This window comes from Cervus elaphus, chromosome 14 (assembly GCF_910594005.1).
Source record: "Cervus elaphus chromosome 14, mCerEla1.1, whole genome shotgun sequence".
Taxonomy (NCBI): Eukaryota; Metazoa; Chordata; class Mammalia; order Artiodactyla; family Cervidae; genus Cervus; species Cervus elaphus.
This window is the reverse complement of record NC_057828.1, coordinates 40,495,819-40,508,918: the sequence shown is the minus strand read 5'-3', so window position 1 is coordinate 40,508,918 and position 13,100 is coordinate 40,495,819. Positions and strand designations below refer to the sequence as shown.

The 13,100-nt window shown below is 37.3% G+C and overlaps 1 protein-coding gene and 1 non-coding gene across 4 annotated transcripts in view; both read right to left on the bottom strand.

The window, feature by feature from the left end:
* Positions 1 to 13,100, bottom strand: part of LOC122708172 (dimethylaniline monooxygenase [N-oxide-forming] 1-like) — a 38,696-nt gene that overhangs the window by 12,775 nt on the left and 12,821 nt on the right. For all 3 annotated transcript variants that reach the window (XR_006345035.1, XM_043924339.1, XM_043924338.1), the window contains exons 3-4: positions 5,507 to 5,695; positions 2,104 to 2,266 (exon numbers count right to left, since the gene is read on the bottom strand). Coding sequence is in view for 2 of the 3 variants with exons in the window: in XM_043924339.1 (XP_043780274.1) it covers positions 2,104 to 2,266; positions 5,507 to 5,695 (352 nt within the window). In the remaining variant the exon portion in view is untranslated. The remainder of the gene's footprint in view (positions 1 to 2,103; positions 2,267 to 5,506; positions 5,696 to 13,100) is intronic.
* On the bottom strand, positions 638 to 742 carry LOC122708404. Its single transcript, XR_006345184.1, has one exon. It is a non-coding gene; the product is annotated as a small nucleolar RNA U13 (small nucleolar RNA).

Sequence of the window (13,100 nt, the reverse complement as noted above, 5' to 3'; positions counted from 1 at the left end):
GGACAAATATGAGACTCTGTGGCTTGAGTCTTCTCTCAGACTAATACTTTCCCCACTTATATTATAGGAGAACAGAGCAAGAACTTTTGTTAGGTGAAGTGGCTGTGTTAGTAAACAGCTGAATGTATATGGTTTCTGAATTAATAAAATAAGTTACTTTGGGAAGTTATATATTTATTCCAACTGTAATACCTATTATATTTACTAAGACTTTTTGGAACACTTTCTTCTTGAATTGCCTCCAGAACTCATGACATGGTTTTTTGAATAGCTTAAATGAGTTTAATTTTTGTGATGATTAACACCTACTCCAGGGTGTGTGTAAGTCTGCTATGGGGCAGAGAGAGAGATGATGAGGTTTGGAGGACTCCATTTCAAGTCTAAAGTCATGAAATTTTAGTGCTCAAAGGCTCCTTAACAATAATTCAGCCATGGATTTGAAATAACCAATTGGTAGTGGCTGGTAATATGGATATTGAGAAGGATGGCAAATACTGTAGAGTTCTGTTTGCTTGATTTGTGATATATAATGTTGGGTAAGATAGGTAAAACCCCTCAGTTTCTAGGAAGGAAAACAGAGGCTTAGAAAGGTTAAGTGTAAAGCCCAAGATTATATAGCTTTTTTTCCTTTTTTAAACATCTGATGGGTAATGGGTTGGTGTCCTAACAAGGTTTAGGAGGGAGCACATGTCATGCAACAACATGAACACCCAATCATCATGCCCATGAACTACTAAAGGATCATAGCTTCTTAATTGTATAACCGGGAATCTATACCTCCTGGGTCCCAAGCTCTTCTTATTTAAACTGAACACATTGGCTCCATTGCTTTCAAGCTATGCTTTATCCTAATCTGACCTGACTTGAGTAACATCTGCAGGGCAGGTCCAGGACCATTTCAAGTACATGAATTTGTTGTAAAGTGAGTATTGCTGTTACTACAGGCCATATGTAGACTGGGATCACTCCACTGGACCCCTATAAAACTCATTTCATTCCTTTCACGCAGGCTATGTGTTGTCTTATCCACTTCTGTATTCTTAGCAATAAACACAGTGTACTCTCTATGTCAGGAAATTCTCTGGATTCTTGGAGTGATCCAGTACCAGGCACTCCTATTGGGAGTTGGAGTAACTTGCCTACTCAGGGGTTTTCTCTGTAGGCAAGAAATGGGTAAGGTGGAAAGAATTCATAGTCGAATGCATTCAAGCAGAGGCTGTTGAGTCTTTCTCAGGGATGCTGAAGAGTTTCCTGTATCAGGAAGAAGGCTGAACTGCGTTCCAATTCAATGATTATAGTCTATGACAGTTTTCAGGGTGTGTTTTATCTTAACGTGGCCTGACTTCAGTAACCGCTGGGAGCAGACCAAGTATCATTGGAGGTAGATGAATTAATTGTGAACTGAGCCTTGTGATCACTGTGTCATATTTAGATGATTCGGATTAAAATTTGCTTAAGTTTGAACCTTTTGAATCCTGTGCTGCAGATTAAATAAACCAAGCCACTGGATTTTCTATTCCCTCTGAGTTGTAATCCAATTGAAGTTTGACATAAATGAATCATGGTTGCAAAAGCCAGATGAAGAAACTGAGGCCCAAAGATATCTTAATTTGTCTCCCAAGACTCATGCCCCTGGTGACTGTTACCCAGTGCCATAAACCTTTGATCTAGGTAACTGCTGTGACCCATAGACACAAACAAATGAAAATCAAGTTATTTTTTCCTTTATTCACAGATTGATGCTTGTGACCTCTCCTCTCACCTTTGTCAATGCACTACTGCTGTGTCTAGCAAACGGTCTAGGCCTCCCGTGTCTTAGAAGGTTTTCTGGTGCTGCCAGTCACTTAGAGATGGACATTGAACTTCAGTGAAGCATGAAACTGCTTCATAGTTATTCATTCTACTCTTTGGTACTCAAAACTTGTTTGAAACTGATGAAAGCCAGAATCTGGCCAAATAGCGCTGGTCAAGGGAAAAAACCCTCTTACCTCACTACTTTAACTATTTAATGGAGGAGATCAATAGGAATTTATTTCCAAAACAATCCAGTATCAGGGTGGCTCACATAAGACAAATTAAAGTCAGTTGTAGAAAGGGCTATACCTGGAAAGGAGTCCAGTGGTAAATACGGATTAGTAAGAAAACCAGTGCAGACCATGACAGCATCAAAGATGGCTGACTCTTGCTTCCCTTCGCGCAGAGTGACTACCTCCCACTGGCCTGTGGCAGTAAAATCTGGGCGTTTTCTTACACTGTAGACTTTTGTCTGAAAAGAGAATCATAGACATGGTTAATAGTTTTCAAGATTCCAGAAAGGGCTTGCTGGCTGACATGCCAATTATTTCAAATGTTCTTGAGCACAGACTAAATATAATAAGCATAACCCTAGACACTGAATTGGGCTCTCAGGTTAATCACAATTTTCTGGATGGAAGTATTCTAAACTTAGAGTTGTATAGGGGTATTGAAGAGAGGTGGTCAGGTCCAAAAATTTTAAGTGATTTGCTCCAAGTCTCACAATGTGTGATAGAACCAAGACTATAACACAGGTCTTTCTGTGTTTTTAAAGTTCTTTTTCTGCCGTATCTAGTTCTTACAGAAACAACTCTGTTTTTTCAACTTTAAACTTTTTATTTTGTATTGGAGTATAGCCAATTAAAAATGGCGTGTTAGTTTCAGGTGAACAGCAAAGGGACTCAAGAGACAGTTCTTTTCAACCGTTCCTTTAAGAGAGACATGGATAGTATATAATTGAAAATATAAATCTGGTCACAAGTATCTTAGCTTATGAAAGGCCTTATAGGCTATGGTACTGAAGTTTGCCCAGACTGAGGGAACTATGGAAGAGTGCTCATTTTATGGGTGAATTTCTGTGGAGTTGTCTGAATTTCAATACAGTTGATTGTTGAACAACATGGGTTTGAACTGTGCAGGTCCACTTATATGTGGATTTTTAAAAAACAGTAAATATTACAGTAAACAGGATTCATAAGTGTTTGGATCCATGGATGTGGAACTGTGGATGCAGAGACAGCACAAAAATGGAGGAAATGGGAGATTTCCATTGTGCAGAGTTGGCACCTCTAATCACCCATGTTGCTCCAGGGTCAACTGTAGTCTATTTTTGTTCTCTTCGAGTACATGTATGTCCATGGGTACTAGGTTCTGATTCAGAAAATATATAAAAGAAATTTACAAGTCAAATTTAAAAGCATAAAAGAGACTTTGCTGCCTCATTTTCCTCTTCAGGTTTCAAAGAGGACAGGCTTCTCAAGTCCCACTTAATGGTTCACTGTCTAGTTTATCATACTTGAAGTGCTTGTTGGGGTCTACATTTGTATTAGCAATCGTCTTTTTAAAGCACAAATTTTCAGCTAATTAAAAGATCATTCAAAATAAAATTTATTTTTATCTTGAAAATGCTGAATTTATCATTGAAAACTTGGAAATGTATAGAGAGGAAGGCAAAACAAAACCTCTCACAGACAGCTGCTTGCGTGTACTTTCTTAAAACTTTGGTGAACATCCAGTTTTATATGTTTTTAAGTTATTTTAAAACAGGCTTGGAAAGCATGTAGCAAAGGAAATGCTTCAGGTTCAGAAATTCTGATACATTAAAGAATATTTTTGTGGAGTATATCCATTGATTATGGTAGTTTTATTTTTACTCTATCCCATGGAAGATAAGGAAGTGGGATGAAATAGTCTTTGGACAACTTGAGTACTTTTAATTTTCTCCAGTTTTATTGAGATATAATTGACATATAACAGTGTATAAGTTTAAAGTGTACAACCTAATGATTTAGACATGTGTGCATATTATAACATGATTACCACAATAAGTTTAGTTAACATTTATCACCCCACATAGTTACAATTTTTTTCTTCTGATAAGAACTTTCATGATCTATTCTCTTAGCAACTTTCAAATATACAGTATGGAATAATTACCAATAGTGAAGTCACTCAGTCGTGTCCAACTTTTTGAGACCCCATGGACTATAGCCTACCAGGCTCCTCCATCCATGGGATTCTCCAGGCAAGAATACTGGAGTGGGTTGCCATTTCCTTCTCCAGGGGATCTTCCTGACCGAGGGATGGAACCTGGGTCTCCCGCATTGCAGGCAGACACTTTAACCTCTGAGCCACCAGGGAAGCCCTATAATTACCGATACATTTCCAGAATTGATTTACACAATATAGAATGTATCTCCAGAACGAATTTGTCTTATAACTGGAAGTTTATACCTTTTGAACACCTTCCCTTATTCCCTAGCCTACTTCTGACAGCCATCAGTACGTTCTCTATTTCTGTGAGTTTGGGTTTTTGTTTGTTTGTTTGTTTTGGCCATGCTTCAGGGGCATGAAGAATCTTTAACTTCCCAACTGAGGACTGAATGCATGCCCCCTGCATTGGGAGTTCAGAGTCTTAACTCCTGGACTGCCAGGGAAGGTCCCTTTTTATTTTTTGGATTCTACATATAAATGAGATCATACAAATTTGTCTTTCTCTGAGTTATTTCATTTAGTATAATGCCCTTAAGTTTCATCCATGTGTTTGCAAGTGACAGAATTTTTTTTTTTACCATAGCTGAACAATATTCCATTGTCTGTCTATTTGCCTATTAATCATCTATCACATTTCTTTATCCACTTATCCATCAATGGACACAAGTTATTTCTATAGTTTGGCCTTTGTAAATAATGCTGTAATGAATATGGAGATACAGATATCTCTTCAAGATAGTGATTTCATTTTGATCAGGCATACTTTAAAGGTTGTGAATGTGAATCTTACATGCTACTTGTTTTGGTCAATCTTTCCACTCATGTTAATTTTTCTGTGTAATTCTCCATGAATTCCTAACCATCCCTACCTCTTATAGGGAGGGCAATAGGAGAAGAGAATCACATGAATTTTCATGTGTTTCTTGCAGAGAAAGGAAGAAAGAAAGAGGATATATTTATTTGCTTCTGTCTTTCTACCTACCTCCTGTCTCTTCCCCTAAAATGGGAAAGGAGGTGGGTATGGTCAATGAGAAGAACAATGTCAAAGATTTTTCTAATTCCAAAGATATCTAGAAAAGTTTTCCTTCACACAGTGAGATTCTCTTGTGTATGAGCCAGTGCACACATCCATTTCTATAAACGGACAGTAAAAAGGGAGAACCTAGGAGCTGGTAGGAAGTTCTCAATGTCCCTGTGTATAGGTATTTGGCCCAAACTGAAAATGCAGTTTGATATTTTTAAGGTCCACTTGGATACTTGGATGGAAGCATTGCAAACTAAAAAAAATTCTACACATGAATCCTTAGACCAAATATTCACTTCTACCTCCAGATTTACTTAGGGTGATTGTAAGTAAAAGGGGAAAAAGAATCCAACGAGGTGTCATTGGTCTTGCCAGTTCATTCTCTCATTTATAGAGCCCCAGGTAGAGAGAGATGACACAAAATAGGTAGGAAATATTTCCTGACTGCTAACTGATGTTTTGTGCCTTTCTTACCTTGAATTGAATGCATTCCAGGAGGTTGAACCGGTTTGCATACATTTTGAGATAATCCAGGAATTGAGAATTTGGCACGTAATTTGGATAATCTTCTGGGAATGGAAAGTCCGGATAACAAGACATCTCCTTGCAGCTGTTGGAAACCACAGACTTATAGAGGCTGGCTCTGCCTTCTTCAACATGTTCCTATACAAGCAGTGCATGAAAATGAGTATGTATGCATGTGTGCATATTGCGTGCACACACATGAAATGAATACTAATTTTTAGACATTTGAAACATTGACTAAGATTAAGGTGACCGAGACAATTTATGTATGCGACCTTCTACTTCCTAATGGGATTTGGTATCCTGCACTTAACTTGAAAAATGATGAATATCATGATCAGAATTACAATTTCATCATTATGTGCTAACAAACATAGGATAAACTTACCTGTCTAGATTTACACAGTATCACTGCAAAATAAAGGAGAATATGGAAATACACCAGACTCAGAAAGTAGTTTCTAGATGATGAACGGTTGGTAGGTATGTTGATTTCATGAGGTATTGGCAAAAGGATTATGGAGAAAGGGCATTCAGATTATGAAGGATTTTGTACCTAAAATTAAGGAATTTGAATTTTGTAGAGATTGATTTGTATTAAATTTTGGAAAGATAATTCTGGTTTTACAAAAGATAAAGGGATCCGGAAAGGAAGGGAATGAGGCTAGTTGAGAACTTGAAACACAAATCCACACAATTGCCAATGAGAACCTGAGCACAAGCAATGGCAGCTGAAACTGAAAGAGGTGGGATTTGTTAGGTAGCAGAAAGCTAGAACGCACAGGATTGTGAAACTGATTAGATTTAAGGTTTGGGAGAAGAAGCAGGTCGAGGGTTTCCAGACTGGACAACTGCAAATGGTAAAATGCTAAAAAATTTCCCATCCAGGTTTGAACTTAAATAACTAGCAAATAACAACATCTCAGACAACTAATACTACAAGGCTGAATAGTGGGCAGTTTTAGTTACTCAGGTATATACATTGTCTGTTTTTTGGATGTGTTATAAAGGATTGTTCTAATTTCAGTGGGAAAGTTCTTAGCATTTTAATATTATTTGTTATCTTGGATATGTATAGTTCCTTTTTCCTGTGGAATAAAAGTTATTTTTATGAACAAGTAGAAATGTGAACATAAACCTCACATATGGAGAGGACGTACTTTGTTCTCTCAAAAGGTGTGAATCTAACAGAAAATAAAATTATAACATATCTTTGTAGTTTGAATTAATGATACAGATCTCATCAACTGATGAGTTCTCCTTATCTTGCTTATTTGTGGCTCCACATCTGATAGTCTCATTTATCGAGAACATATCTAGAAAACTAGAATCTAAATGGCTTCTGAGAAAGATGACTATTTAAATCCTGATCTTTTATTCTGTAGGAAGATCTAAAGCAGTGCTGTTCAAAGAGCCAGACTGGTATGAGCTCTTTGCTACCAGTTTATGACAATGTAAGTACAGAAGTTGAGGGTAAGCGTCTTAAAACTTTTATAGCAATAATTCGACTTTGTTCAGTATTCATGCATGTGGACTCTTTAGTGATGAACGGGATCCATCTTGGCTTTGTCTAAGTCATGTGATGAGTTGTGTGGGATTTGAACTGTGTAGTAGTCATGTGAGTAGGACTCCATTACAGTGTGTGACATTTCAAGGTTAGTTTGAAAATTGTTACCCAAAGTGCATAAAAGCTATAAGCTATTTTATTTGGAATATAATTGATATTTGATTATAACTTTATAGAATAAATGGTCAGAAATGACTACTACTGATAAAGGACTGAAGATAAGTTTTAAAAATACAGCGCCACTTGCTTCATTTTGGATAGCAGTTAAAAAAAACGAATATCCTGAGCTTGCTGAGGTTGCTTTGAATTTTCTTCTTCCATTCCATTCTTATATTCTGTGAGCCTCATTTCTCTATGTGTGCTGTTAAACAAAACTTAGAAACGGTTTAGATATATGTTATGTCTTGGGAGGAGTGTTGTCGCCCATCCAATCTAGATTAGATAAAATGACAAACAAGAAGCAAGCTTAATTACCACATTATAAGCCTTAAGTGTTAATATGTACAATGCATAGAGAAAGTGTGCCTATAAGTGTTTTATGGAGAAATGGTATTTCACACATAATGTTTTGTTCAGCAAAAGTTACACTAGTGATTCTCTACAGTAATTGCTTTGTACAGACTTTCAAAGAAATTTGAATTTATGTTTTGTTTCATTTTCACCTTATTATAGCTCTTTTTATTGTATGTCACAAATATCATTGTCTATACTTCCTTGGAAATTAAAACAAACAAACCTGATTCTTTTCCACAGCTCGAGAATCACAGCTCTCTAGATTAGTGCTTTTAAATCTTATTAAGAATTGCTTGGGGAATCTTACTAATGTGTAGATGTTGACTTAGTAGGTCTGGGTGAGCCTGAGATTCTGTGTTTCTAACAAGTTCACATGCAGATGCTACTGGTCATGGACCATGCTTTGAGTAACAAGACTTTACAGCAGTCCTACCTGATAGGAGTGAGACGTAGCCCACACATGCACTTTAAAAATTTCCAATAGCCACTTTAAAAAAGGTAAAGAGGATACTCAATGATTCCAACATTTTATAATTTCAATATGTAATCAATCAAAATTATTAGTGAAGTATGAACTTTTTTTTCTCATATTAAGTGTTTTAAGTCTAGTGTATATTTTACAAATCTGAATCCAAATGCTACATTTTCACTGGAAAAAGTGGATTTGCATGCCAAAATTGTTAACAAATGTGTAAAAAACTGAATTGGGTATTGGTTTTAAAATTAAAATTAATCAAAATGAAATGAAATAAAAAATTCAGTTCCTTAGTCAAATCGACTCCATTCCACAGTTACATATGGCTGATGGCTAGCTTACTGGACAGCACAGCTCTAGACCATCCTTAAACTTGAAACCAGGTATTAGAACTAAATTTAGTGTTGGTTTGATGTTGTTAAATATGATCAAGTTTCTTCTGGGTTATAGGAATGAAGAGAATGCGAATAGCTCTAAAGAGCTGTAATATTGAGAAGTGAGAGCAAACAGCAAGGGAAACAACTACAGTGTAAGGAGAAAAACATCAGTTATAAACATTTTGGGATCAGTTAGTGTGTGACCAAAGCTCATTCACTTTTCTCTGGCATCTGAGAGCATCATGTTGTAAATAATACTTTGTTAATACTGATGATTTCTAGTTAGCAATAATAAAAGGATAAATTTGGAATATACACTGTTAAAGGGTAGAGATGCGTATAATATCATGTTGTAAAGACTTGCATAAAAATAGTTCAAGAAACTTTAAAGCATTTAGTAATGGCATGTTTAAAAATCAAAGAGCAGTGGAGACTCACTGAAATTGGATAAGTCATGAAGCCATGGAGACCGTAAAACAATTGAACCCACAAACAAAAATAGAAAATAAAAAACCCAAAACCAACTTTGTTTTGCAAAATTTTAGAAGATAATTGAAAAGGCAGGAAGAAGAGAACTTTACAGGAAACATTGAAGCCTATTGTGAAAGAATGTATTACAGATGTCAGCCTTTAGGGTGGAATCCAACATGCTCTGTCTCTTTCCTCCTCTGCTTGTTTCTCTTGGTAAAAACACAAGGTCTGGTGTGTTTAAGGTATATACAGAGATTACAGGTCCATGGCACTTAGGAATGAGGTTTGCAAGATCTGAGCCTTCCCCTGCAGGGTTTGCCTCGGTGAAATATGTCCCAGTGATTCCCAGGCCCTGGGACCCCTGGCTGCAGCACTCTTGGCATTCTCTCCGTGTTAGTCTGCCAGTTGCCATGGTATGCTGTGTGTGGACGCATGTTTTTCCTGAGAATTGTTCAGGGCACTTAGGGGAAACATTTTTGTCTTGAAGGGGCAACTGAATGAGAGGTATGTGTATGTGAAAGTCGCTCAGTCATGTCCAACTTTTGGACATGGACATGTGACCCTGTGGACTGTAGCCTGCCAGGCTCCTCTGTCCATGGAATTCTCTAGGCCAGAATACTGGAGTGGGTAGCCAGCCGTCCCCTTTTCTAGGGGATCTTCCCAACCCAGGGATCGAACTCAGGTCTCCCGCATTGTGGGTGTATTATTTACTGTCTGAGCCACCAGAGAAGCCTGGATGAGAGGAGGGGAAAGGGGAAATAATAAGGGCAAGAATGCAGGGGTTTTTGGTTTCTTGGTTCACTTGGTGCTGCAATACAATAATAAGGACATTATATTCAGTAGAACACTTCATGGGATTTCATGAACAGTCCAGGATTTGCGTACCCTTATTCCTGAGCTATGGCATAGACTCTAGAAATGAATGGAGTATAGTTTTTGACAGCACAGGTCCTGGAGTCAGACAGCCTGGGTTCATATTCAAGCAGAACATTTTTATTTATTTATTTATTTTTTTATTATTATTATTTTTTTCCAGTGGGTTTTGTCATACATTGATATGAATCAGCCATGGATTTACATGTATTCCCAATCCCGATCCCCCCTCCCACCTCCCTCTCCACCCGATTCCTCTGGGTCTTCCCAGTGCACCAGGCCGGAGCACTTGTCTCATGCATCCCACCTGGGCTGGTGATCTGTTTCACCATAGATAGTATACATGCTGTTCTTTTGAAATATCCCACCCTCACATTCTCCCACAAAGTTCAAAAGTCTGTTCTGTATTTCTGTGTCTCTTTTTCTGTTTTGCATATAGGGTTATCATTACCATCTTTCTAAATTCCATATATATGTGTTAGTATGCTGTAATGTTCTTTATCTTTCTGGCTTACTTCACTCTGTATAATGGGCTCCAGCTTCATCCATCTCATTAGGACTGGTTCAAATGAATTCTTTTTAATGGCTGAGTAATATTCCATAGTGTATATGTACCACAGCTTCCTTATCCATTCATCTGCTGATGGGCATCTAGGTTGCTTCCATGTCCTGGCTATTATAAACAGTGCTGCGATGAACATTGGGGTGCACGTGTCTCTTTCAGATCTGGTTTCCTCAGTGTGTATGCCCAGAAGTGGGATTGCTGGGTCATATGGCAGTTCTATTTCCAGTTTTTTAAGAAATCTCCACACTGTTTTCCATAGCGGCTGTACTAGTTTGCATTCCCACCAACAGTGTAAGAGGGTTCCCTTTTCTCCACACCCTCTCCAGCATTTATTGCTTGTAGACTTTTGGATAGCAGCCATCCTGACTGGCGTGTAATGGTACCTCATTGTGGTTTTGATTTGCATTTCTCTGATAATGAGTGATGTTGAGCATCTTTTCATGTGTTTGTTAGCCATCTGTATGTCTTCTTTGGAGAAATGTCTGTTTAGTTCTTTGGCCCATTTTTTGATTGGGTCATTTATTTTTCTGGAATTGAGCTTCAGGAGTTGCTTGTATATTTTTGAGATTAATCCTTTGTCTGTTTCTTCATTTGCTATTATTTTCTCCCAATCTGAGGGCTGTCTTTTCACCTTGCTTATAGTTTCCTTTGTAGTGCAAAAGCTTTTAAGTTTCATTAGGTCCCATTTGTTTAGTTTTGCTTTTATTTCCAATATTCTGGGAGGAGGGTCATAGAGGATCTTGCTGTGATTTATGTCGGAGAGTGTTTTGCCTATGTTCTCCTCTAGGAGTTTTATAGTTTCTGGTCTTACATTTAGATCTTTAATCCATTTTGAGTTTATTTTTGTGTATGGTGTTAGAAAGTGTTCTAGTTTCATTGTTTTACAAGTGGTTGACCAGTTTTCCCAGCACCACTTGTGAAAGAGGTTGTCTTTTTTCCATTGTATATCCTTGCCTCCTTTGTCAAAGATAAGGTGTCCATAGGTTCATGGATTTATCTCTGGGCTTTCTATTCTGTTCCACTGATCTATATTTCTGTCTTTGTGCCAGTACCATACTGTCTTGATGACTGTGGCTTTGTAGTAGAGTCTGAAGTCAGGCAGGTTGATTCCTCCAGTTCCATTCTTCTTTCTCAAGATTATTTTGGCTATTCGAGGTTTTTTGTATTTCCATACAAATTGTGAAATTCTTTGGTCTAGTTCTGTGAAAAATACCGTTGGTAGCTTGATAGGGATTGCATTGAATCTATAGACTGCTTTGGGTAGAATAGCCATTTTGACAATATTGATTCTTCCAATCCATGAACATGGTATGTTTCTCCATCTGTTTGTGTCCTCTTTGATTTCTTTCATCAGTGTTTTATCATTTTCTATGTATAGGTCCTTTGTTTCTTTAGGTAGATATACTCCTAAGTATTTTATTCTTTTTGTTGCAATGGTGAATGGTATTGTTTCCTTAATTTCTCTTTCTGTTTTTTCATTGTTAGTATATAGGAATGCAAGGGATTTCTGTGTGTTAATTTTATATCCTGCAACTTTACTATATTCACTGATTAGCTCTAGTAATTTTCTGGTAGAGTCTTTAGGGTTTTCTATGTAGAGGATCATGTCATCTGCAAACAGTGAGAGTTTCACTTCTTCTTTTCCTATCTGGATTCCTTTTACTTCTTTTTCTGCTCTGATTGCTGTGGCCAGAACTTCCAACACTATGTTGAATAGTAGTGGTGAGAGTGGGCACCCTTGTCTTGTTCCTGATTTCAGGGGAAATGCCTTCAATTTTTCACCATTGAGGGTGATGCTTGCTGTGGGTTTGTCATATATAGCTTTTATTATGTTGAGGTATGTTCCTTCTATTCCTGCTTTTTGGAGAGTTTTAATCATAAATGAGTGTTGAATTTTGTCAAAGGCTTTCTCTGCATCTATTGAGATAATCATATGGTTTTTATCTTTCAATTTGTTAATGTGGTGTATTACATTGATTGATTTGCGGATATTAAAGAATCCTTGCATTCCTGGGATAAAGCCCACTTGGTCATGGTGTATGATTTTTTTAATATGTTGTTGGATTCTGTTTGCTAGAATTTTGTTAAGGATTTTTGCATCTATGTTCATCAGTGATATTGGCCTGTAGTTTTCTTTTTTTGTGGCATCTTTGTCTGGTTTTGGAATTAGGGTGATGGTGGCCTCATAGAATGAGTTTGGAAGCTTACCTTCATCTGCAATTTTCAAGCAGAACATTTTTAGCTGGGTGGCCTTGGGAATTTTCTTAAGTTCTCTGTGTCTCAGTTTTCTCCTCTCGAAATAGGAATAACAATAGTATACATAACCCTAGGATAAAATGAAATGATAGCTCTAATGCATTTAGAACAGTGCCTGGTAAGCTCTGAAAAAATATTAACTGTTTTGCATTATTTTTCTACAATTACCATGGAGATTTACTTTCTCAAGTTCTGTTTCCTCCAGAGAAGCTTGTTGGCAATGGGAAGAAAGCTTTGTCAGGTCAGAGGTCTCTCCTTTCTCACTTAAAAAATGGATATAAAATGATAATTAAAGTGACTACTATACAGACACATAGAGACTTTCTCTCAACGCCGAGTGTGGGGAACCCTGAGCTAGGTTGTTCACAGCTCTTGTTCTCAAGAACAATTACTTCCTTCTTTTCCTCTCCTTTGAACAGTCAGAGCCCATTTTACTTTGTCACTTC